General features: G+C 38.4%; 1 protein-coding gene across 3 annotated transcripts in view; it reads right to left on the reverse strand.

Moving 5' to 3' along the window:
- Nucleotides 1-7,966: 7,966 nt before the first annotated feature.
- Nucleotides 7,967-26,524, reverse strand: part of LRRCC1 (leucine rich repeat and coiled-coil centrosomal protein 1) — a 30,651-nt gene continuing 12,093 nt past the window's right edge. Inside the window, exons 10-19 of one of the 3 annotated variants that reach the window (XM_084795378.1) lie at nucleotides 23,313-23,517; nucleotides 22,412-22,551; nucleotides 21,535-21,736; nucleotides 20,204-20,389; nucleotides 19,222-19,396; nucleotides 18,261-18,424; nucleotides 17,631-17,839; nucleotides 17,400-17,537; nucleotides 16,850-16,985; nucleotides 7,967-8,213 (exon numbers count right to left, since the gene is read on the reverse strand). In XM_084795378.1, coding sequence (XP_084651504.1) covers nucleotides 8,190-8,213; nucleotides 16,850-16,985; nucleotides 17,400-17,537; nucleotides 17,631-17,839; nucleotides 18,261-18,424; nucleotides 19,222-19,396; nucleotides 20,204-20,389; nucleotides 21,535-21,736; nucleotides 22,412-22,551; nucleotides 23,313-23,517 — 1,579 coding nt within the window. In that variant the 3' untranslated portion in view covers nucleotides 7,967-8,189. The other 2 variants (XM_084795376.1, XM_084795377.1) reach the window with 2 other exon arrangements.

Raw genomic sequence — 26,524 nt, forward strand, 5'->3', positions numbered from 1 at the left:
GTGCAAGTATTGTAAGGCATGAGTAGAAGAACTCAGCTCCTCGGAAGTTTCTGGGTTCGGACGCTCAGTCCTTTCGAAAGCCCTTTCTGCACAGAAAAGAATTTGAACCTAGAGGATGGAGGCGGTGGATGCCCCAACTCTTGCCTTACCTGCCCTTAATTAGCCTTCGTTGGCAAGTTATGTTGTCTTTCCCCCCAATAATCATATTACTTGTATATGTATAAAGCAGCATCTTGTGCTTTAGTGATATCCTAAACTCTGGGTGGATAGCGAGATCACACAGATATGAGAGGAGGAAATATGTTCCCAACCCTCATTTTACTTTCGAATTTGAGAATCAGGATTAAAAACTTCGACAACTTGGTCTTCGCACCCAGTGAATATCGTTCACACTGAGCAAATATTAGGTCAAGGCAACACAGAGAAACCCTGCCTCGAAAAAACAAAACAAAAACAAACAAACAAAAACAAGTATTAGGCAACTAAAACGTCATTTGGTAGGAATTGATGAAGACATATCCTACACTCAAAAATGCCCAGTTTAACGAGAGAGAGAGAGAGAGAGAGAGAGAGAGAGAGAGAGAGAGAGAGAGAGAGAGAGAGAAATAAGCAAAATGAGAGGGGCCAGCTGACAGCATTAATCATCAAATCCTGGAAATCGTTTTAAACAAAAATATGTTTTCCCTACATAAATACTAGTTTATTAGTCACTGTTTTAGTCCAAAGAACACAATAAGCAAAGTTTGGGATTAAAAATCTGAAATAAAAAGAAAAAAATCAGTTAATACAACTAGATAATGTTATATATAGTAAGTAAATCAAATTTTACAAATTAGTTTATTGATTATAAGTTTCTTGACATTTTATTTTCTTAATGGCATCTTTCCTTTTTATTTATTCTTCTCTCATATGCTATATTCTAGGATGAAACCTGCAGTTTCCCCTCCCTCTCCTTCCACCGTTCTGTCACTCCCTTCCCCCCTTCCCCTCCCCCTCCCCCTTCCCCTCCCCCTCCCCCAGCCCCGCCCCTTCTTCACCTCCTGTAAGAAAAGAGCAGGCCATCTGGGGACTTCGACTAAATACAGCATAGCAAGCTACAATAAGACCGGGCGCATATTCTCATATCAAGGGTAGACTAGGCAACCAAGTAGTAGGAAAAGGGTCCCAAAAGAGAGGCAAAAGAGTTAGAGACAGTCACCCCTGCCCCTCCCCCTTCCCCAAACCCCCCAACCTCCCCGCTCCCATCTGTAAGGATTCCCACAAGAACACACCAAGCTGTATAAACATAGCGTGTATGCAGAGGACCTAGGTTGTGGTGCCAGCATGGAGCTAGAGTGAGGTTGTGACATGTCCAAACCCCGAAAACCTCAACCTTTAGCCAAGGAGTAAGGATCAGGGCCCCCCTCTTCGGTGCCTGAGTGCCCCGGCCCACATAGTCCTGCAGCGGCAACCCTCACAGTTCTCAAGGCAGTAGCAAAGCACCTGGAAAGCCTCTCTATACAAATGAGGCATCTCAGCACCTTAAGCCCCAGCCAATGAAAAACACTCACCCCAGAAGTCCTTTCCCACTCCCCAAGGTTCATATAACATTTGTTCACTCCAAATAAACAGACACAAGCTAAGAGCTTCTATTCACCAGGAGAACTAAGAGAGCGGTAGCACTGGAATCCCCGGGAAAGGCATTCTCCCCAGTCACTCCCAGCCTGACTCGGATCATGCAGACCCCGCCCATTCCAGCCCATTCCCAGCCCCTGTGGGGAGAAAGCAGAGCAGAGCACAACACTAGGTCAGGCGTCTCATACAGGCTGTGCGGTCTTGGTGTACCCACTTGAGTCCTGGTCAGTCAAATCTGTGGGCTGTGTTCTGGTCATGTCCCTGAATCCTGTCTACTCCTCCAATTCTTCCTTGCCTCACCTAGTGTTTGGCTGTGGGACTCCGCATCAGCTGCCATCAGTTACTGAATGAAGTCTCTCTGATCTCTCTGATGATGATTCTGCTAGGCCCTGTCACAGCACAGCCCGAGGCAGGACAAACTGTGGGTCTGAAGTTTTGTGTCTGGGTTGGTTTCCCAATCCCTCCACTTGAGGCCTTAACCCTCTTACAGAGGATGGCCAATTTAGGCTCCATGTCCCATTACTAGGAATCTTCGCTAGTTTCACTGGACTCATAGATTCCATTGCAGTAGGCTTCTACCTTACTCCTGAAATGCCCTCAAGTTCCAACATCTTTCCCAGGATTCTCTCCCTCAACCCCACACCCTCCCTGACCCCTCCTGTTTCTATCCCTGTCAGCTAGTCACACCAACTCAACTGGCAGGGAAAGACCCCCCTCCCCTTGCCAAGGATTCCCTTTGAAAACTTTGTCTGCATTGTAAACCCTCAAGGCACACAAAGGCCTAGGCTCCAGCCTGAGGAAGTCAGAGGCCAGGCTCAGACTCCAGACTTCCCTGATGGCCCTAAAGATCATTTTCTAAAGGCTGTAATGGCCAGCCAGGAGGCAGAAGACTGGCCAAGCCCTGCCCTAAAGGAAAAAAAAAAAATCACAAATCCCTGGGTTTATCCCAAAGATTAGGCCACATGTTCCCTCCAATCCCAGGCCACCCTGAACAGCTTTGTCCCCACCACCCATATAAACCCTGTGTTCTGTGCAGTTCTCTGCTGCTTCTCACCCTAGCAGAGGCAGCCACCATCCTGGCCTTTTTCCTCCCAATAAATCTCTTTGGTAAGCTTGTCATGCAGTGTGACCTTGTGGTAGTCCTTGGATCCAGACTGCCAGGATACCTTTCAGGGTCAGAGCTGTAACACTTTCACTGGGGAAATTTTCCCAAACTGGAGCAGAGCTCTTACACTTGCCTTGGGGGAATTTTTCCAGGCCTCTGGAGCAGAACTTCTGTAGCAGAAGCCTTTTCTTTTCCTTCAGAGCTGCAACACATACACCCCCCCCCCCCCCCGCCCAGTCCACCTGCAAGTTTTATTCTATTTCCCCTTTACCACAAAGATTCTTATGCTTCCCACCCCACCCCTACCCCCCAAAGCCCTCCTTGTTACTTAGGCTTTCTGGGTCTGTGGACTGTAGCATGGTTACCCTTTACTTTATAGCTGGTGTCCACTTATAAGTGAGTATCTACCATGTTTATCTTCCCAGGTCTGGGTTATCTTACTCAGGATTACTTTTTCCAGTTCCATAGATTTGCCAGAACATTTTATGATGTCATTTTTTTGTTTCAATCAGCAAAGTAATACTCTGCAGTGCTAAGATACAACTATTTTTTTTTTTTAATTCATTCCTCAGTTGAGGGAACTCTAGGTTGTTTCCAGTTTCTGGCGATTACAAATAAAGTTGCTATGGAGACCAATGCCGATGCCGCTCCCGTCCAGCAGGAAAGACACCAACACCGGGAACTCTTCTTGCAGCAGTTTTTATTCAGGATCATGGAGTGACCCCAGGAAAAGCTCCCACAGAACCTTTTATAGTGTGCCTGTCCTATCAGAAACTGCCACGTCGTCACTCCTGGTTGGTGCATTCAGATCACACCACCTCACGCCATGCCTTGTCAGATCACACCACCTGACGCTATGGCTTGTTTGAATCACGCCACCTCACGCCATGCCTTCAGGCATGTGCATAAGGGGCTTGCTCACTGCGCATGCGCATAAGGATTACTCACTGCGCATGTGCAAAAGGTTTTCTCACTGCGCATGTGCAAAAGGGGGTGCATTGCGCCGGTGAAGCAGCAGGGGGCGCTGCTATCTGTGGCTCTCCACAGACCAAGAAGGAAAGAATAGGCTGAGATCAAGGAGTTCAGTGGGAGAAGGAGCCAGAGAGGTCAAGGACACCACAGGAAGACCTACAGAGTCAACTAACCTGGGCCCATGGGGGCTCACAGAGACTGAACCACCAACCAAAGAGCATGCACGGACCGGGTCTAGACCCCTTTCCCATGTGTAGCAGATGTGTAGCATGGTCAGCATGTGGGTCCTCTAACAAGGGGAGTAAGGGCTGTCCCTGACTCTGTGACCTGACCTTGGATCCCTTCCCCTTGGCTGGGCTGCCTGAGCAGGCTCCAGTGGGAAAGGATGCTCTTAGTCCTGCTGGGATTTGAGGTGCCAGGGTGGGTTGGTACTTCTTGGATGCCTTTCCTTCTCTGAGAAGAAGAAGAAGAGAGGGGATGGGAGGAGGCCGGCTTGAGGGTAGGACTGGGAGGAGAAAAGGGAGGGGGTGGGATCAGGCTGTAAAGTGATTAAATTAATAAATTTTTTTCAAAAAGCTGCTATAAACCTAGTTGAGCAAGTGTCCTTGTGATAGAATGGAGAATCCTTTGGGTATATGCCCTAGAGTGGTATAGCTGGATCCTGAGGTAGACCAGTTTCCAGTTTTCTAAAAAAAACAAAACAAAAACAAAAAAAAAAACCCACCATATTGATTTCCAAAGAAGTGATATTAAGTTTGCACTCCCAACCAGCAATAGCGGAGTGTTCCCCTTGCACCTTCCTATTCCCCATTAGTGTTCTATTCAGAAAGTTGTCTCCTGTGTCAATGTTTCCAAGGGTATTCCCCATTTTCTCTTCTTTCAGAGTCAGTGTTTCTGGTTCATGCTGACGTCTTTGACCAACGTGGACTTTAGTTTTGTGCAGGGTGATAGATATGAATCTATTTTCGTTCTTCTGCATGCAGATATCCAATGAGATCAGTGTCATTTATTGAAAATGCTCTCTTTTTTCCCCCATTGTATAGTTCTGGCTTCTTTGTCAAAAATCAGGTGTACATTAATGTGTGGATTTATTTCTGAGTCTTCAATTTGATATCATCGCTCAACAGTTTTTATGCCAATACCATGCAGTTTTTTTTTATTGCTATTGCTCAGTAGTACAGTCTGAAATCAGGTTTGATGACACCTTCAGAAGTTTTTTTATTATATAGGATTGTTTTAGTTATCCCATGCTTTTTGTTTTTCCATTTTAAGTTGGATAGAGTTCTTTCAAGGTTGGTAAATAACTGTGTTGGAATATTGATGGAGATTGTGTTGAATCTGTAGATTGCTTTCAGAAGGATGGACTTTTTTTTTATATTGACCCTACCAATCTATAAACATGAGAAATCTTTCCGTCTTCTGATATCTTCTTCAATTCCTTCATCAAAGACTTGAAGATTTTATCATAGAGTCCTTTCCCGTGCTTTCTTAGAGTTACCCTAATTTGTGGTTTTTGTGAAGGGTGTTACTTGTCTGATTTCTTTCTCAAATCCCTTGTTATTTGTATATAAGAGGGCACTGATTTTTTAAAAGTTAATTTTTTTATCCAGCCACTTAGCTGAAGATGTTTATTAGCTGTAGGAATTCCCTGGCAAAAATTTTGGGATTAATTTTATACTATCATATCATCTGCAAATAACAATACACTGGAAAAAATCAATACATTAACTTCTTTCTTTATAATTGGAATCTGCTTGATCTCCTTTAATTGTCTTATTACTCTAGCTAAAACATTAAGTACGATATTGAATTGATATGGAATGAAAAGCCCTGTCTTGTCCCTGATTTCAGTGGAATTGCTTTGAGTTTCTCTCTATTCAGTTTGACATTGGCTATAGACTTGCGCTGTACCCCCTTTACTAATGTTAGTTATGTTCCCTTATTCCTTCCTCTCTATGGCTTTTTTTTTTTATCATGAAGAGGTGCTTTTTGTCAATGTCTTTTTCAATATCTAAGGAAGTTATCATGTGTCTTTTTTTTTTCTTTCGGTTTGCTTACATGCTGGATTACCTTGACAGATTTTTGTATAGTGAGCCATTCCTGTGTGTCTGGGATGGAATTTACTTGATCATCTTGATGTATTCTTGGACTTGATTTTTTATTGAATATTTTTGCATCAATGTTCATGAGGAGACTTGATCTGTAAATCTGTTTCTTTGTTAAGTCTTTGTGTGGGTTGGGTATCAGGGTGACTGTGGCCTCATAAAAATTTTGGCAATGTTCCTTATGTTTCTGTTTTGTGGAGTAGTTTGAGGAGTACTGGCATTTGCTCTTCTTTGAAAGTATGATAGAATTCTGTGCTAAAACCATCTGGCCCTTGCTTTTTTTGGTTTGGAGAATTAATGACTGCTTCTATTTCCTTGATGATAATAGGTGTATTGGTTGTTTATCTGATATCAATTTATCTTTAGTAAGTGATATCTATCAAGAAAAATTTCGATTTCTTTTAGTGTTTCCAATTCTGTGGAGTGCAGGTTTTTGAAGAAAGAGCTAATGATTCTTTGGATTCTTCAGCGTCTCTTGTTTTCCCCTTTCCATTTCTGATTTTGTTAATTTGGGTATCCCTTCTCTGTCTTTTCATTATTTTGGGTAAGGGTTTGTCAATATTACCCATTTTCTCAAAGAACCCTTTGTTTCATTGTATTGTTTTCTTTGTTTTTAATTTGATTTCAGCCCGGAGTTTATTTCCTGTCTTCTACTTTTCTTGGATGTTTGCTTCTCTTTGTTCTAGAGCGTCTGGGTGTGCTGATAGTATGAGATCTCTCCACAATTTTTTGAAGCACTCAGTGCTATGAATTTTCCTCTTCACATAGCTTTCATTGTGTCCCATAAGTTTGGGTAGTTGTGTATTCATTTTTAATTGAATTCTAGGGTGTCTTTATTTCATTTCTTCCTTGACACAGTGGTCATTCAGTATAGTTAATCAATTTCCATGAGTTTATAGGTCTTATGTTGTTTCTGTCATTGCTGAAATTCAGCTTTAATTTGTAGTGGTCTGATAGGTTGCAGAGTGTTATTTTCAAATTTCTTATATCTGTTGACATTTTCTTTGTGACCAGTATGTGTTCAATTTTGGAGAATGTTCCATGAGGTCCTGAGATGTATATTCCTTTGTGTTTGTATGAAATGCTCTGTTCATATGTTAGGTCCATTTGGTTAATAACATGTTAGATCATTATTTCTTTTTAGTTTATGCATGGGTGACCTGCCCATTGGTGAAAGTAAGGTATTAAGGACTTCCACTATCAATGTATGAGGATCAATGTGTGATTTAAGCTTTAGTAATGTTTGCCCTGCAGGAGCATAGGTGTTGAGAATTGAAATTCCATCTTGGTGGATTTTTCCTTTGATGAGCATGAAGTGTCCTTCCTCATCTCTTTTGATTAATTTTGGAGTCTATTTTGTTAGATACTAGAATAGGTACACCAGCTTGCTTCTTGAGGCCATTTGCTTAGAAAATCTTTTTCCAGTCTTTCATTGTCTTTTTATTGGGGAGTTGAGTCTGTTGATATTGACAGATATCAATGACAAATGATTGTTAACTCTTGTTATTTTATTGTAGTTGTTGGTAGTGTGTGTGTGTGTGTATGTGTGTATGTATGTATGTGCCGTTTCTTGAGATTTTAATTAACATTCTTCTATGTATGCGAGGTTAGAAATTGATGTAAAATAAAATTACTGTTTCTAAAACAGTTTGTGTCTTATTTAGCTCATATTGTTATCCTGCACCAGAAACTGGTCACTTAAACTCTGTCTATATTCCCACAGTCTAGGAGGCTACACAAGCCTAAGTTCAAGGTAGAGAAATTCCTTAGTTCTGGTTAGGACCTCTTCGGGCTTGTGGATGGTAGATTTTTGCACTGTGTCTCCAAGTAGCGGGTGAACAGCTTTGAATTTCTTTTCTTTCAAAGGCACAAACGTACCATGAAAACTTCACCCTCATGAAGACATTGTCACGGTAATGATCTCTTAAAGCATCTCCAAACAGCATAGAGGAGAAAGGGCTGGGGGCTGGAGGGTAGTTGTGGTTTTTATAATAGAATTTTCACTTGTTCAAATTTTCTCAGTTTCAAGTATAAATGTATTAATGAATTAACAAACATTTCAATTAGCCATCAAAATCTTTTGTGTTTTGTTGCCTGATCTTAAAAAAAATTATAATACTATTCCCTAATTTCAGAGATAAAAACGGTTATAAATGTAGACTTTTTGCCTTTATTCTTTTATTTGTTGTAAAAACATTTTATAGATGTAAAATTTATACACAATACAATTCAGTCTTTGAGTGTAGGTTGTAATATATAGCTAGAGCTGTGCCACTGTCATCAGCATAATCAAACACAGAGCAGTGAATGGCGGTGCTAAGTCCAAGCCCTCAGGAGCACATCCGCAACTGAGAGAGATGAGACCATGACCTGGAGGGTGGTGCTTTCCAGTCTCAGTCCTCCCGTGCCCAGTCACCCTGCGAACAGTGAACAGCACAGTGAAAAACAGTGACGGTTCTTTTCCCCCAAACATCGCTGAAAAGGAGATTGATGGTGAAAAAGTCTTTCTACTACTAGTGGATCTTTTTTTGAAATTTCTCATCGTAATGCAATTTTTAAAAACCAGAATACAAATAATGTAAAGATGCTACTGTTCACTTAACAAACACTAGCTGACTAAAAACATGTTTTTGGTTTCAGTATGATGTCAATTTCCATGTTCTATTTGCTAGTATTATGGAGACAGCTCTCCCAAATGCGCCTGTGCTACAATTAAGTGTGCCTTTTTGGAGGAAAGCCTTAGAGGTCTTTGCCTCAAGTTAGTGTTTAAACTGGTTGGCAAGCTCCAAGCCAGATGTTTGTGCACTTGCTAGTACAACGGAACTAACCTATATTACACTGACCTGTACAGTAATATTTCCATGCTAGCAATCTCTCAAGAAATTTAGGTTAGTCTGAGAGTTGTGTGGACAGATACTGTGATATGTTGTAATATTATTTAATGAGTTTTCATACATTTTAGAAAATAACTATGTAACTCAGGACTCGGTTGTTAGATGTGTTACAAGCATTTTGTAACGAAGAGAATAATTTGTAAGTTCACAGCTTATTGGGCTTGAAGAACATAACATTTGTGAAAGATCACATATGCCATTATCATGTACATAGGATAAACTAAAATTATGTCCTGTCTTGTCATAATGTAGTAAATATTTAATAGACATTTTTATTTGATGGTGGCAATACACTGATTTTTTTTTGCTACCCCTCCCCCCACCAGGAGGGCAGTACTGAGGATTGAACCCAGGGTCCTGTGCATTCTAAATACATGCCCTAGAACTGAGTTATGTCCTCCAGCATAACTGAGTGAGTTTTAAATGAATAAGCCTATTCAATGGACATGGATATTTGTAACTTTCAACTCTTAGATCTCCCTTGAGCTAATGGCCCATCAAAAGCTTCTACGTCAGTACATTACCTCTTTGTAATCATTTAAAACCAAATTTACCTGTTTTTCCTTTCAAATGCTTACATCATATAAACATTTATCTTCTGCATTTTTCTAGGTGAAAAATGTAGTTAAAGATGTTTCAAGGATAGTTAATCCTCTTATGATAAATGCCCCTGTTCATGGCACTCATGGCACAGAAATATGACAGATAATGCAAAGGCCTTTTTCAAGTTTATATCCTGTGACTACAAGCAGGAAGTACAGGCTGTATTTAAACAGAATTGTCACATAGTGGAATGATTTTAGTCTTATACTCTTGCTTTGCTTTGCCAAAAGAATATATATCATAATAGTTAATTTAATAAAATGCTGCCCTCGAAGAGTGGCACTGAGAATGTTTTCCATTTTGACATTAGTTTTTAACAGTAGCATTCATAGCAATGGTTTTTACGAAGGCACCCATATATATATATGTATGCATATACATACATATATACATACATATATATATGCCACTATTCTCATTTATTCTCCCCTCACTGCTTTTCCTTGTGCCCTCCCCTTCTACAGCTGTTTCGTACCCTCCGTCTATTTGCTTTCCTATTCCACGCATTCCATTGCTTTATTTGCCTCCTTTATATCTTTTCATTACCCTTATCTTGATACAGAACTTACAAATATACATGTGTGCATTCTTGTGTGTACCAAACATATATTAATAAAAATATCAACATATAATTATATATAGTTCATTATATATTACTCAAATATACATAAAATTTAAGTCCTGCATGAGATGAAATGTATTTTTCATTGAATCTGTTCATCTTGCTTAGGAATGATTCTAATCACATCTATTTCCCTACAAATATTTTTGTTCTTTCTTTATAGTAGCACATGTATTTATGTACCACATTTTCTTAATCCCTTCATCTGTTGATGAGCAGTTAGGCTGGTTCCAGTTCCTAGTTATAGTGACTAATATAGTCATCTGTGTGGTATGCTCACTTAGAGTCCTTTGGGTGTTTATCCAGGAGTATACAGCTGTGTTATACGGCAGGAATCTCCATGCTTGACTTCCAAAGTGCTTGCAAGAGATTACGTTCCCCACCACCAATAAATGCTCCTTTCCAACATCCTTCTCTTCTCCACATTGTCACCAGCATTTACTCTTTACTCCCACTCCCCCCTTTTTTTTTTTAATACAGTGTTGTAGTCCCAGCTGTTCTGGAACATGCTTTGTAGACCAGGCTAGCCTTAAACATAGAGATCTGCTTGCCTCTGTTGGGATTAGAGGTGTGGGCCATCACTGCCCAGCACCATTTATTTTCTTGAGGACATAACATTCTGACGAGGGTGGTATGGCCTAGCAAAGCAGTTGTAATTTGTATTCAGGTACATATTGGCCATGTTAGCCCATTTATTGGTTAAATAATTTGCAATTTTTGGTGTAAACTTTTGTAGTTCATGTATCTTTCATTTTAATCCCCTAATACATGGTAAAGCTTCAGTTTTCCCGTTCTTTAAGCTGTCTTTTCACTCATTCTGATAGTTATTTTCTTGGCTGTGCAGAAGTTTAATTTCATGCAATTTCTATTTAATAAATATTGGAGTTCTTTCTTGTGCTTTTGGGAGTCTTTCAGAAGTTGTTGCCTATAGCTATACCGTGAGATGCATTAGCTGTTTTTCTCTGCAAGTTTAAAGTTGTAGATCTTACAATAAGGTCTTGATCCATTTTTTAATTGATCTTGTGGAGGGCAGTTGATATTGACCTACTTTCTTCTACATTTATAAACCTAATTCTCCCGGTGTCATTTGTTAAAGGGGATGTGTCTTCTCTAATGTTTATTTTTTGAGACCTTTATCAACTGTTAGCTCATTCTAGCTCTGCAGACTTACTTCTTAGTCCTCTGTTTTCCTTAGATCTACATATTTATCTTTATGCCAATGTGATGATGTCTTGTTAAGCTCTGCTATACATGTGGACATTAGGTATTATTCATCTTGCTTTGTTCCTGATAAAGACTAATTTAACTATTTAGAGCTTTTTGTGCTTCCATATGAATTTTAGGATTTTTTTCTAGTCCTCTAAAGAATTCATTGGGGTTTTGATGAGGTTGCATTGAATTGGTAGACTGCTTTTTGCAGTATAGTCACTTTTTACAGTATTAGTTCTTCCAATCCTCAAAGTCTTTCAATCTTCTTGTGCCTTCAATTCTTTCTTTAGTATCTTAGTTTTCACTGTAAAAGTATTTCATCCCTGGGTCATCTTTCTTTTTCTATTGTGACACTGAGATTTTAAAAAATGCATTATATTTGTGTGTGTGTGTGTGTGTGTGTGTGTATGTGTGTGTACACAAGCGTGTGTATGTACTTATGTGAAGTTCGGAGGTCAATCTGTGGGATTAATTTTTTTTTCTTCTGCTAGGTGGGTCCCAGGGACCAAACTGAGGTCCTCAGGTTTGGCAGCCAGCGCCTTTACTAGCTGACCCGTCTCACCAGCTCAGCAATGAGAATGGGATCCTCACTTTCCCTATGCTAGTGCTTATGATCTGCGAAGTGAAGCCTGAAATCATACACATTAGAGCATAGACATCATGCTAATTTGTTATGAAAAGAATAATTCAACAAAAATATACTGCAGGGGCTAGAGAGATGGCCTGGCAGTTAAGAACACTGGCTGCTCTTCTGGAATCCCTGGGTTCAACCCACATGGCAGCTTACAACTGTCTGTAGCTCTGACTCCAGAGCATCGAATATCCCTTTCTGGTCTCCATAGGTACCGGGCACACATGTAGTGCACATACTTACATGAAGGCTAAACTCTCATACATAGGAAATAAAATAGTAATAAATTAAAACAAAAAAATATACTAAAAATTTCTATTTACGCCCCAGCAGCCTTAAAGTATATTCTTGTGGGTAAAATGGAAAAACCAGACTGTGGTCATTTATGGAAGCTGATGTCATTGAGACCCATATCTTATCCCTAATTGTATGGCTAATGGACAGCAGAAGGAAATATAGCCCATAATTCCCATGTTTCCACATCTGCTGCTGGCATAGTATGCCCATCAATAGTAAATCAGATGAGTTATCCAGATTTCTTGATGAAAGTAAGCCAACTGAACTGTCACCACAGTGTTGGCAATTTTACTTTTACCCCACTATATGTACATCTCTCTATTATTTGTCACAAAATGTCTTTTTTAACATGGCTTGTAAGAATATTGACATAAAGGCATTTGTCATTAGCCATAAGTGATGCATAAAATGCCACTATAGTTGAGAGCTTTGATCTGTATTCTTAGGCATTTTGACAAAAAAAAAAAAAAAAGTGAGGAGTTAAGCTATTATCCTTCAAAACATTCCGGATTTTGCCCCATAGAAATGTATTGGAATTCCAACGGATAACAGTGACTTATCTTTTCTAGTTATTGCTCAAAGCATTCAACTAGCCCTTGGAATCTAACATCTTGGGTCGGTAGAAGTTTAGCAGTCGCAGAGAGGTGATCCTGACTTTGGGAATTTGGTTAGCTGTATGCATAACTTTTGAGTTAGGATATATTAGAACACAAGTTCATAGAATAGTATGTAAGTTCAAAGATCATTAAGATTGGTTGAGGTAAAAAAACAAAACAATAACAAGAAAAAAGATTAGTTGAGGTACTTTTAAGTCAAGAATTCTTGGAGAATCCTCTAGATTAAGAAAATTTAGTGATTCCTAAAACTGGACTTCAGTGACTGTATGGATAATCTGACTCCTCCCGCCCCCAAACCAATGGGTTTTCAACATAGTCTGCTCCTAATCATACCACAATCCTATGATGAACTTAAGCACTCCATTTCTCCTTCTGACAAATAGGGAAGCCCAGGACTCTGTTGACAAGCAGAAGTGATGAGCTCAGGATTGTGGTAGTAATTAAGCAAGGTTCAAAGAATGTTTGCCTCTGTAGAGATCACTAGGGGATTCCACAGCCTTCCTCAAACATCCTCCATTTTATAGTGTCTGTGGTGACAAATCTGTGCCAACCAAATTCTGAGCCTACCACCAGACAGAAAACTTATGGATATATGAAACTGGATATGTCAGGCACTGGTTAAGGTAAGAATTAGACTTACTGTCAGCTACCATTTGGTTACAGTATGTAGCTCAGTTACAACAAAAATGTAAGACCTTCTCTTCAGGAACACTTACAGAATTGGGTTCCATTTACTTTTAAAAAATTAGTTTACTAATGATACTAATTTTCAGATGTGTTAAGTGTTCTTCCTCTCAGAAACATCACAGGGGTAAGGACATATGTTTACCAACATAAGAGGTGACAACGGCGAACTAGCAATACAGGAGCAGACAGGAAGTGAATGAGTGTTTCCAGTTGCAAGGATAGACGTCTTTTCACACAGTGACTGGAAGTGTGAATGAAGGTCGGCAGCTGTGCTCTTCTGGAGCAGACAATATGTATAAAAGTATAGATATCACTTTTAATAAAACAAACGCACTAGAAACCATGTGGAAATAGCTTAACCTCTTTTCTAAATGACAACACATTATTTTTTCTTTATCATATAGACTTTAAATATTTTTGGGCTATATCTTACATATACTTTAAAAAAACGGAGCTCCATCAACTAAAGGACAACCTGTAAATATTAGTTTTGCACTAGCACAAGGTCAACAACAACGATTACTTTGTCGTATCGTTTTTATAGTCAAATTCTAACATTCCTTTACAAGTCTGCAAGGGACTGTGTCATTACCAAGATACAGCACAGACACAAGAAAAGGTGCTTTAAGGCTAGCATTAGGATAGGTCCTTCTAATAAACATAATCATTAACATTTTATTTTTAAAAAACCTACATATACAATTAATAATTCATCAAGTCTCTTAAAATATATTCATAGTGAATGTGTAGAAAGAGACATTTCAAAGTCACAGCAGTTACTACTGTTACAGTATTTAATAGTTTTCATAATAGGTCTGCTGGTCCATTTCAATTGAGTTTGTTCCCACCAACATCACATTTCTTTCTGAATGTCACTTATAGCACTAGCAAGTTGCTTAATTTTTCCTTCCATGGCTTGTTTGTTCTTGCATGTTTCTTCCAGAAGTCCTCGCATTTCTTCTTCAATTTGCTGAACCTAAACCAATGTATACATTTTACATTTTAATTTTCTAAAAGAATGTTTAAGTGCATTTGAAAAGTCAACGATGTATTTTATGTACTCTATAATTTGTGGTTCATTAAAAAAAGTTAGTAAGATGCAACTTTTTTCAAATGATAAAATGGCAAAGTATATAAAGTACTTTGGTGTATATTACCTATTTAGTCCTCATAAAAGTCTCCTGCAAAGGATAATTTATTGTAACTGCATTTTGAGTTTAGGAAATATGAAATTTGTATTTTACGGCAAGAACAGAAACCCATTTTCCTGAGTCCACCATCCCACTGCCCTGAACTGCCTCTCAGCACTGAGCTAACTTAAAGCACCGTTCCTTAAAGATTTCCAACTCACACACTTCCTTCCCAAGGCGTTTTCTTCACTTCGGTCCCTCCAGCATTTCTCAATGTTTTGTTGGGTTCTGTCGAAATTTCATCTTTGAAATATAATTTTAAACATCCATTCTGCGCCCACATTGCCCTGAGATCTGTGTCTTCTATACTACAGACCTCTGCTTGAAAGCTTCTATTTAGCTCAGCATGTCTGATACAGCTACTATGACCACCTTTTTCTGCTACTTCATTCTCCATCCCCGTAATACATATCCCCTACTTTCTTTTCTCTCAGAAAATTCTTTCTTAATTAATTTATTTTTAATTTTTTAGATTTATTATTTTATGTGTATGAGTGTTTTGCCTACATATATGCAGGTTTACCACAAGCATACCTAGTGCCCGTGGAGATCAGAAGAGGGCATAGGTCCCCTAGGAGTAGAGTTACAGACGGTGTGAGCCACCATGTGGATGCTGGTGACAGACCTTGAGCCCTCTCTAAGAGCGACTAGTGCTTTTAACTGCTGAGCCAACTCTCCAGCCCCAGCTTTCCCTAATTGAAATTGTTACCTCTCTGTGATGCCTCAGGATCTGTATACTTCCTATGTCTGAATATTATTTTATGCTCTGGTTCTATTTTTCTAACTTTTAGAAAAAAATTTAAAGTGGTTTTGTTGTTTTAGAATCAACTGTATGCCGTTAGTGCAGAAGCTGAGGATGCCTAATGTTTCCAGCTCTATCAGAATCAGGTAGAATTTGGTATCCACGTCCTTTCTGTTCATCTCAGAGGCTTGAGAACAGCAACTGCTTTCTTAGTTATGTAGAGGAGGTCTTCAGGACAACCAGGCCTTTGAACTCAAGATTCTCAAGAGCTTATTACATCACGAGACAGACTTGTGCGGCACCGGGGAGTCACCCAGGACCATCCTGAAAAGAGAGTCTTGTAACATCTAACACAACAAACTTGAGCGTGTGTCCAAACCAACAGAAGAAAGCATTTCTTCAATTCTTTACCAAATCATGTTGGTAGTAAGTCCAACATTATACTCGGTATTTTTGAGCCAAAAGCCCAATTCATGAAGTTTTACTTGGTATTACTCACAGAACCTTTGTATCATGATAATAAAAGATCTGAAATTCCCACTGACTTCAAGTGAAATAGATCATTATGCTGTTTACTATTGATGATGTAAGACTGTTCTTTCTCTTTGCAGAGAAAATGGTAAAGGTACCGCTGTCTCTAAGACTTACTTACTTATGTTCATGTGTGAGTACCTGTCTGTATGTGTATATGCACATTTGTGTGTGTTTGCAGGCCAGAAGATGGCACTGGATCCCCCAGAACTGTAGTTACAGGCACTTGGCTTGTTACACAAGGGCTCTAGGATGTAAGCTCTGGACCTTAAGACTTCTCAGTGCTCCTAAAAGCTCAGGCATCTTTTCAGCTCCTCCTCCTATCTTCTATGAAACAGGCTTCCTGTTTAGTGCAGTCCGGCATGAGTACTTACTTGATCTTCTTGTCTCGTCCTGAGAGCTGAGAACACAGACTAAGCACGCATCACATGTTTTCTGTTCTTGCTTTCTGATTGTTCATTTCTGACTCCTATGCACCGTAGTTCTTTTTGTTTTTTCATTACCACTTGAAAATTGATGAAAATTTCAAGTATCTTTGAATCTAGTTGATCCCAACAAAGTGGTCATATCAGAATATTTGTGTGATTGTTAAAGTACCTTGATCTGACTCCTTACCCTCCTGAGGTAATACGCACATGATGGCTGACTTGGCAGCACCTCAAACTCCTTCTTATCAATACAAAGCTGATTGGTTTACACCCTAATGGATAGGGAAGTGGTCACTGAGAACTTTCTCAACACAGCGGTAGACTGAATCTCACTGTCCCCTGGCCTGTGATCAAAGGGATGTTCACGGAGACCGCCTGGACCACGGACAGGTGCACACAGGGCACTAACGCACTTGTCAGTTCACTGGAGTTATTACCTATATGTGATCCAAGTGTTGCTTGGATTCATGGTAACTTCGCAACATATTCTGTAATAGTTGTGTCATTAAAATATGCAGCCTTTCCTCTTTTAGTTTCTAAAAATCTAATTAATTTAAACATAATTATTTCATATTATTAAAATCAATCTTAGCTTACAGTACCTTTAAATTTGCATTGTCAATATATTTCTGCTTCTCACATGCTAGTTGTATTATTTCAGCTTGATGAGCTTCAACAATTGCATCAACTTGTTTTTTAAAGGCATCATCCATGTTTTGCAGCTTTTCCATTGTATCCCTTAAAAAACAAAAAAAGCACGAAACACCTGCTACACATATGGGTACACAGAATTAAGTGTGCTTCTTCTTAGGTGCTGTGAGAAGCTATCTGCAGGCTTTGTCATGAATACAACTCTGCATCTTGAAATAAAAACTAGTCATTAAACGTTATTAACTATTTTTTATATAAATTCAATATTATAAATTATATATGTGTGTATATATGTATATATAATAAACATATATATATTTCATACCTAATTATTAGGAGAAACTATTGCTTATTTACTTTATAGATGGAATGGAATAACTTTTTTAGCAAGTTACCCCCTGCATGTCTTTGGCATTTTTCTCTCTTTACATGCATCGCACCCCTTCCAGTGTAGTACGCATGCTTAAAGGGATCCCACATCCTTCATGACTTAATGCTTACTTTTGTAGCTCAAAACTTTTGTCTCTCTCTGCCTTAAGTTTCTTTTCCTTGTTTTCAAATTTTTCTTTTACTTCTTTTACTTGTGTTTCAAGATGAGAGAGTAGTTCTCCTTTTTCACGCCATTTCTGATTTAGTATGCTAAAAAGAAAAAAAAATTGACTTTAAAACTAACCAAAGAAGATAAAATCATTAATCTAAAACTTTTTCTCAGTGTCAAGTATTGTATAATACCTGTATGCTTTTCTGATTTCTTCCAGTTCTAATTCTTTTGCTTTCAACTGTTGTTTTAGTTTTTCCTTTCTTTGATTGTGTCTTTCCAATTTCTCAATCACATTATCTAGTTGTGAACATTTTTCATTAAGTTTCTCTTGAGAAGACTTTTCTACAACAGTGAGCTTTTCTTGCAGCAATTTGTTTTGCTTGTCCTTTTCTTGTAAACACTTAAAAAATCAGTAATTTGTTTTAGATGTTGCATATGGTATAGGTTAAGATCTAACAGGATATGGAACATAAAATATTAAATTTTCATTTGATTCCTCATCTTTTACTGATGACTCATACTTTGTTATTTCAACGGACAGGCTTGGTGCCACATCTCACTGAGTTTTAGGCTAGCTTTGTACCTAGCCAGCCAGGAATACCCTGTCTCAAAAAGCAGTAATATAAAAACCCAAACAAAATCAAAGGAAAATTCAAGTTAAGAAGTATCAGATAGTAATTTTAAAAGCAAGGGTGAAAAGCTATAAAAGGAAACATTATATTCTGTCTTTAAAATCTATACTAGTTGAGAAACACAAAGACAAATTATTGTTTTTCAAATCTGCCACCAGCTTTTTTCCCCAAAGAAAATGTTAAGCGTACGTCTTTTAATTTTCTGATGGTTTCAGTTTGGTCGTCAATGATTTTGCTCTTTATTCTCAACGCATCACAGTCACTTTCGTGGGTTTTTCTCAGAGATTCATTCTCTCTACACAAACTTTCAATTTGGGCTTCTAATTTCCCACGACTCTGGGCTAGTGACGAGCCTAAGAAACAATTACCAGTTAGAAACTTAATATACCTTGGGGATTTTTGCACATTATGAAAGCTTAACATAATAAGGTAGAAAAACTCATTTAAAACCCAAAGTATACAATAATGCAAATCAACAGAGAAAGCCTTTTATACATTTATACATCTGAGCTATTAAAAGCTCTGTATAGGTAAAATGAAGCAAACACAACCTCATTGGAAACTACTGTAGAATAGTCAATGCTTTATTTTAACCAATTATCTAACTATTCAAAAATGTTAAGGTATCTATATATGTCAAGACATAGTATTTATTAGCTTTTGCTATATTGTAGTTGGAAAGTAAATAAGACTAAGGGTTTACCCAATATTTACAGTGGTTTTTCATTCATGCACAATTTTACTTCCATCCATACAAAATGTTATGTTACAAATATGAATACTCATTTTAGATGCTGTATCCCATGAAAATGTACACTTTTTAATTTTTTTTAATCTATCAGTTAAAAACAAGTTCAAATAGAAAACTAAGTATCAAAGCTATGGTCCCCTTGGCTCGTCTTGAGTGACCTTCGTTTTCAGCCTGCAGAGCAGCAGCAGCTGTAGGCCTGAGTCTCCAGGCCACTTAGACATCCTGACTGATGAAGTGATGGATTTCCTGAGGGGCGGTCCTCCTCCTCATCCTAGCAGCCGACGACGCACCGCTCTTACCTTAGCACTAGTGGGCAGTGCGGCGCCCTTTTCCCCAATGCCCACGTGTACTTGCTTTCTAACAACAGCTATTTTTCACTGGAAACCTTGGGACATTTACCTTGATATGCCAGTTCATGTCCCCATACTTTTCTTTCTGTCCTTAAACCATAAATCAGTGACTCTTTGGCTGCTAGCTCTGAAATAAGCTGGTTTTTTTCATGCTTGAGAAGTTCTATTTGAATGCTCTTCTGCTTGTCATCTTCAATCAAAATTTCAACAGTATTGATTTGATTCTATATACCGGAAAACACAAAACACCATTGATTTAATTTAATTATAAACATTAAAATGATATGCATAATAAAATTTTAAAGTAGCTCTTTTTATATCTTATAAAAAAAGTGCTCTTTGAGCAATCAAAAAGTAAACATTATCAAGCTTTACAGCAAGTTCTAAGAAACATGCTATAAAACAAAATAAAATGCCAATATTTAAAAGGCTATATAATTGTAAGATAAAAATTGAAGCTGTAATTGTCAAAATTTCTCATGAAATATTTAAATCAACAGTCTATTTTCAAGGATTTGAGATTTTAGGTGAAGTAGCACAAATATTAAAGGATGATTTAACAGCTATCGTGGCTAAGAATATCTGAGACCATTAGTACCATTATCCAGTTAACAGCAGAAATCCAAATACTGTTTCTCAAATCTTAGCACCTTTTGAGAATCACTTTCCCAATTTTTGTCATATCACTGTATAACTGGTAACATCTTTATTTTTATTTATTTATTTTTGAGATGGGGTCTGGCTAGGTAGGTGGATCTAAGCTTGAAATGTAGACCACAGTGGACGTGAATTCAGAGATCCATCTGCCTGCCTCTGCCTCCCAGCAGATGAGGCTGAAGGCATACACCATCATACCAATATACGCACACATTTTGACAAAAGCAGCATCTATGAAATCATTAATTCCATTAATACACCACAATGTATGATTAATACAATCTCCAAGTTAATCCTGACTACTTTCCTAAAAGCCACTGCTCACACTTGAGGTAACGTGAATGCTCCAAAGGAACGACACTGCAGATTCTTGCCTGTAAATTTGCCGCTGCTTCCTGTTTCAATTTGGAGACTTCTGAGAGCTTTGTCTTCTGTTGCCTCACCATACAGGTCAAATCTTTAATTAAAGAGGAAGATTCGTTTTCTTTTCGTTGAGCCCAAATAAGAGCATGTTTGCTTTTGGCTAACTCAGTTGCAACATCTTCAAAACCATGTTGAACCTGTATTTCAAAATCATATTATAAATAGCAGCTTTCCAAATTGAAAATATTTGCTTCTAGAAACAGTTTACATTTTTCCCTTTAAAACGTTTCAGCTTTAGCAAAACCAAACTCAGAGGTAGCTTGTTTCAATCTAGTAATATCTAGAAGCTAAAACACAGACCCAGGGAATTTGCTACTCATTTGTCTAGTTACCCAGGAGTCACTTGTATGACACATATTCACTGAGCAGCTGCTGTACGTCAGCCACTGTTTGGCACAGCAATGTACCAATGGACAAAACGGGCTAATCTGTCTTCTGGTAGGTAGGGACTAACAACCCTATACCAATAGGCACAAAGCAGGCATCGTGAGCGTGTGTCGAAGGAATATGCTTTTACTAAACACAGAGCTTACAGGGAGAGGGCAAGAACTGTAAGGGGAATGTTCACTGTGAAATGACATTATTATCAAGAGGTTAACAGGAAATTAGAAAAAGGATGTGAGAACGTAGGGCAGGTGTGCTAGGAGGGAAGGCGCTTCGAGGAACAGTACAAGGGCCGGTAACTTTGGAGTGCCAAGACGACAGCATGAAATCAGACAGGTCATACTGAGTAAAATGTGGGGCAAAGAAGTGTTTGAGTGTGGAATAACATCTAACTTACTAATTCTAATACAAAGGTGGTAAGAAAGAAGGCTATATATTTTTAAAATAGTATTACAGAAGCTCTTGATGTTTTGGAATTTCAGAGAAGAGGAGTTAAGATTAGCACTAACAATTTGACATAAGCACGTAGAAGGCTGGGGAGAGCATTAATGGGAAATGGAAACACTGTTGAAAGTAACTGTGGAAAAACTCCAGTTCAAAGGAGATGCTACAGAGGCAGTGGGCACCTCCGGCCTGGGAGGGGTACAGGACCGTCAGCTTTGCTGGCCCTGCTGCTGTCCAAGTGCAGGGTTCCCATCCACACCCTGGCTCTTACTTTATCTCACCTGTAGTACTATAATTAGTTTTTCCAACAAGCAGCAATAAAAAGTAGCTATTACTATATGAGGAGATAAAAAATCTTAAGAATTCATTTTTGTAGCCATCATATAGTCATCTAAGTATGGGTGGGATTCTAAAACGAGGCCTCTCATCAGCAGAGCTAGGCACCAATTCTTACGTCTCTGAATCTTCTGGCTTCAACAGTTAAAGCAATACGGAATTCGTTTTCTAAATCCAAATACTGCTGGTTTAATACATCGATTTTTTCTTGGTATTCTTTTACTTCTTGCTCATGCTTCCTTTCTTCTTTGGACATTTCCTTAGCCAGTATGTTCTGGAACTCAGCATCATTGAAAAACTCCCTAGTTTCAATTTCTTTCCTGAAATGAAAACCAAAGCAATGCATGCGGTTCACATAAATAGAAACTCAAAGGTCTTTCAATAGCTTTTAACATTTTGTATTACCTAAGGTTAATGGAAAACCAATTCCTTCTTTTAAAACACAGAAATAGTACAGACAAGGTTTACAGTCTATTGCTTTAGAAGAATAAATACTGATTAATTTTTACAAAGAATTATTTGGAAGTCAATTAGCATAGCTTCCTCTCTATATGATGAACAAGTTTTGGTCAAAGAGGAAATGTAAAAACCAGGTGCGTTATTATAACACTTACTTTCTTATTGACACTAAAGTACATATTTGTTTTTTAGCTGCCATTTCTATAGGACTGAATCTAATGCAGATACAAACATGGTATTTTCCATGAGTTAATTCTGATTTTAATCTTTCACTATATTGACTGGCTGATGGATTAAGTATTCGTGTGTTATGCACAGAAGTCACAGGACAACATATGGGAGTCGGTTTCCTTCTATCATGTGGGTCCCAGGACGTGAACCTGTCAGGGTTGGAGACTAGGCCATGGCGCCTACTGTCCATGAGTTAATTCTGTCAGACTTCACCAATGGTCATCACTGGGTGAGGACAGAACCAGAAACGTTGTTTTACATTTTTAAATGGCAGCATTAGCTTGATGAGCGTATGTTTCAGTTACCTGTGTTCCTGTTCTTTCAGTGCCAGAAGTTCATGGAGTTGTTGCACTTGCTCCTTTTCTTGGTGAAGAGAGGTTCGAAGTAAGTTTATTTCTCTATCAGCAGCTGAGGCTTTGAGCTCCACCTCTTGGATTAGTCTCATCTGAGTGAAGGACACATGATCACCAGTCACAGTCATCCCTCTGCTCCTACAGTCATCTCCCTGCTCCTACTTTACATCCAGCCCCTGTGTTTAAAGGCCATTAATTTAAAAGAAAGCCACAGAGCAGGCAAACTTGAGATCTTTCAGCTGCCTAGAGGAGCAAGATGGAGAAGAGGGCGAGGAAAGAGTCATGCCCTTTTGAGTTAGGCATGGGGGCCAGTCGGGCAGGCACAGATGACAAGTGAGAGGTAGCTTTGCAGAGGCTGAAGCTCAAAAGTGCTAGAGCATGCCCAGACTCAGGCCAGTACTAGAAAGAAAGAAGGAAAGAAGACAGGAAAGAAAAAGAGAAAGTCCTCACTCAGAAAGACGGGCAGCCTGAGGAGCGTCATGGCCACCTCAGTAACCACCCTGCTTCTGTTTGAATGCCAGTGTCTACATTTTGATTGGATGGCATAGTCTTAACAATTAAGCTGTTTTCAAACTTTATTGAATTAAGAACACTATTATTAATATAGAAGCACCAAATTTACCGGCATCAATTACTGTTGATTTGTATCACATTTTTAAACTCAAATTTCATGCCAAAAGCACGAAAGTGAAAATCCTTCAAGTCCTCCACATACTTGAAAGCTATTTCTTTCAAAAATATGATCCTACAGACTCTATGACTGTGATATTAAAGGTAACAGTGATATAATTTCTGCACACAGCCTGTCATCAGCCATGACTGTCTACGCACATCCTGGTCCATTCAGGGGTACCTGCGCCTGCTGCTGCTGTGCTTTCTGCTTCTCCATCTTCTCCAGCGCCCTTTCCAGGGTTCTCATGTGTCTGGTGTGGTCTTCCTGCTGATCTCGTGCTTTCATTAACTCAACAGTTAGTTTTTTAACTTCATTTTGAAGTCTGTGAACCATAACTTCAAGTTGAGCCTTGGAATGTCTCTCCTTAAAAATAACATCCTTTAGTCTGAAGCATAAATTATATATGTAATGGTAAAAATGTTACAGGTGCAAAAGTAATGAAAATTGTAGACAATGTAAAGGCCGAAAACAGTGATCAATATCTGAAGTATAGTCAGACTCTAATTCTACTAAAAAGGGAGGTGGGGGTTACAAAGCAATATATGCATTTGTTCTCAGGCTAACATTTTGCTGTAAGGGAAAAACATTCATCATAAAGAAACATAGGCAAACTTATTATTCCACAGCAATACTTTATGTATTTCAGCTTTGGGCTGGATGTAAACTTTTTTTAATTAAACATTTTTTATTTTTTATATATACATTTATATTATTACACATATATACAATAAACTACCTATAGCAAGGAGAAGAATCATGACACAATCAGGAATTATATGTTACATTCTTGGTGTTTTGGCTATTTGTATTTGACAGCCTTGAAGAAAACATCTTTCCTATCTTGGTGCATCTAAAATTCTGAATATAAATCAATCTCCGTCACATCTTGTCATTATCAACTTAAAACATCTATCTTGACCTAAAAATATCTTAACCCATAAACTAAGCCTCATTGTAAAACTAAACTACCTGATCTTCAACCCCATCAGAGACTTTAATTTTAGATACAGTGGTATAGAATTCAAATGTTAGATTACTCTCTCTATATATACACACACACACACATATATGTGTATATATATGTGTATACACACACACACACACACACACACACACACACACACACACATTTCTACTCTAATATGAGGTATTGTACCCATATAACTCAACTATAATACAAGGTTTACTTCCAATACTTTGAAAGTTCTACTGCAGGCTATTTAGGATAAATAAGTTACACAAGTTAATTGTTTGTTGAACAAATCATGGTCATGTGAATTATTAGTCTACTTTTATCACAAGAATGTACATCTTAGGTGCAACAGATAGATATGATTCTATAGAAAGATAAGGTAAAATAGATAAGGTCTTTGAAAAACTCAGAGACATACAGAATATGGCATTTAAAAATGTTTTTATTATTTTAAGGATTCACTGACAATGAGACAGGTTAACTCCTGGCAACACCCAGCCTACCTCAAAGAGGATGATGAGCATCAAAGAACCTCCTTATGGAGATGGCTTCAAATGTGGCAAACACACCACTGGGAAAATTGTCCTCAGTTCTACCACAGACAAAATTCTGCCTAAAAATGGACAAGTTTGGATATAGGCAGAGTCGATGGCCAAATTCTGCCAAGACTGGGTAAGCAAATCCACAAAAGTTTCTGTCTCACAAATATATGTCAGATATATTGGGCCAGAAGGCTGAAGAAGATGCTCCAAAGTTATGGAGAGTTTTGGGTGACTATTTAGGTAGAAAACTGTCTCGGTCATCTTCTCATTTGGAAAGCTACTAACCTGGACTCCCTGCATACTTACATGTAAACTTTTTAAAAGCACTCAGTGTGAATATCCTATAGTGACTGCCCTCAAAGAGCTTGTGTAAGGCAGAAGGAACCAACTTGAAAGTGCTGTATAAGTAGCTAGCCAGCCTGACCTCCCTGTATCTACCACAGATGAAAATACTGGTCCCAGCTTTGTATGTGTTAGAATATTTTGAGTGCAACTGAAAACTTAACTAATTTAAACAAATAGGGAACATTTTCTGGCCCATATAAGAAACTTAGATAAACCTACCACTGAACCCAAGACTGTAAGTCCCAACAGGACTGTACCACAGAGTTCTTAGGAGCAGGCTCCAGTGTTCCAATGTGCCACAGTGTGACAGCAGTTAAGGGCAAGCCACAAACATGTCTGAGTTTATATTCTTTAAGGCTTTTTACTCATTGTGTTTGTATATGCGTGTGTACACATGTGAATGCACGAAGGTCTGAGAGCAGTGTTCAGATGCAGGTCTCTCCTTCCACTGTGGGTCCTACAACTGAATTTAGGTTGTAAGGCTTGTGTGGCAGGTGCGTTTACCCACTGAGTCATCCCACCAAGTCTGGGTTTACATTCTAACATTCACAATAAGATATTCTTTGCTTAATTCCACTTAGAAGAGCCCTAAGAGACTCTGATTAGCTCATTTTAATTTATATACCATTCATTGTGAACAAGGCTTATCAGATCACAACTTAACGAAAAACTGTTTTTGGAACAGTCTTATGAATTACTGAGCTAAAGTAGCCACCACAAAGTTTATCAACTGTAATTTCTAGGATGTATACATACATATTTATGATCAACTGCTCTATGATGGTAATTTTTCAATTCTTATTATCTTTCCTTTTGTTTTTAATGAGAAGAATTTTCAAAATAGTCTTCCTTTATTAACTCGATTCCAGTTTGACACAAGAATGTGTTAGACAGGGCAAAGAGATGTAGGTAAGTAGGACTTAAATAATTACCTAAGTAACAAAGCCTAAACTAAGGGGACAGTTTTAGGATACCGATAAGAAACATATCAATACCAGCTGGCTTTGAGATATAAGAAAGAGGCAGCAGAACAATTGTTTCTAGTTTGGGGAGAGGACAATATTAACGAGACACCATTTATGAAGGCAAAGAATACAAAATAAGCAAGATGCTTCTCTCTCAGGAAGGGCTAATCTGAAGCCACTTATGAGAAATAGAGAAAAGCCATTTCTGGTAACTGATGAGATCAGTAAGTCCAAGGAGGTTGAAGCAATAAAGATAATAAATGAAGATTCCCTAGCTGTCAGCCTTAGTATTAAGGGCAGTGGGCACAAGGCACACATAAGAACATAAAGAGCTGCGAGGCATCATCTCAAGGTACCAAACAAACATGGGTGTAGGTAGAGACAGCATCAGAACAACCAGGAGTGACTTTTCAGGTGAGCAATGAGCATGGAAGTATGTTCCAAACCTCCCAAACGCAATGGAATATGGCAATTTCTCCTAATACGCTACAGTTATCTATAAAATGAAATAAAGCAAACTCTATTCACATATGGCAAAAACAAGAGATCAAGAATGCTGAACTAGGC

The sequence above is a fragment of the Acomys minous genome (assembly GCF_964271855.1).
Source record: "Acomys minous genome assembly, chromosome: 9".
Classification (NCBI taxonomy): Eukaryota; Metazoa; Chordata; class Mammalia; order Rodentia; family Muridae; genus Acomys; species Acomys minous.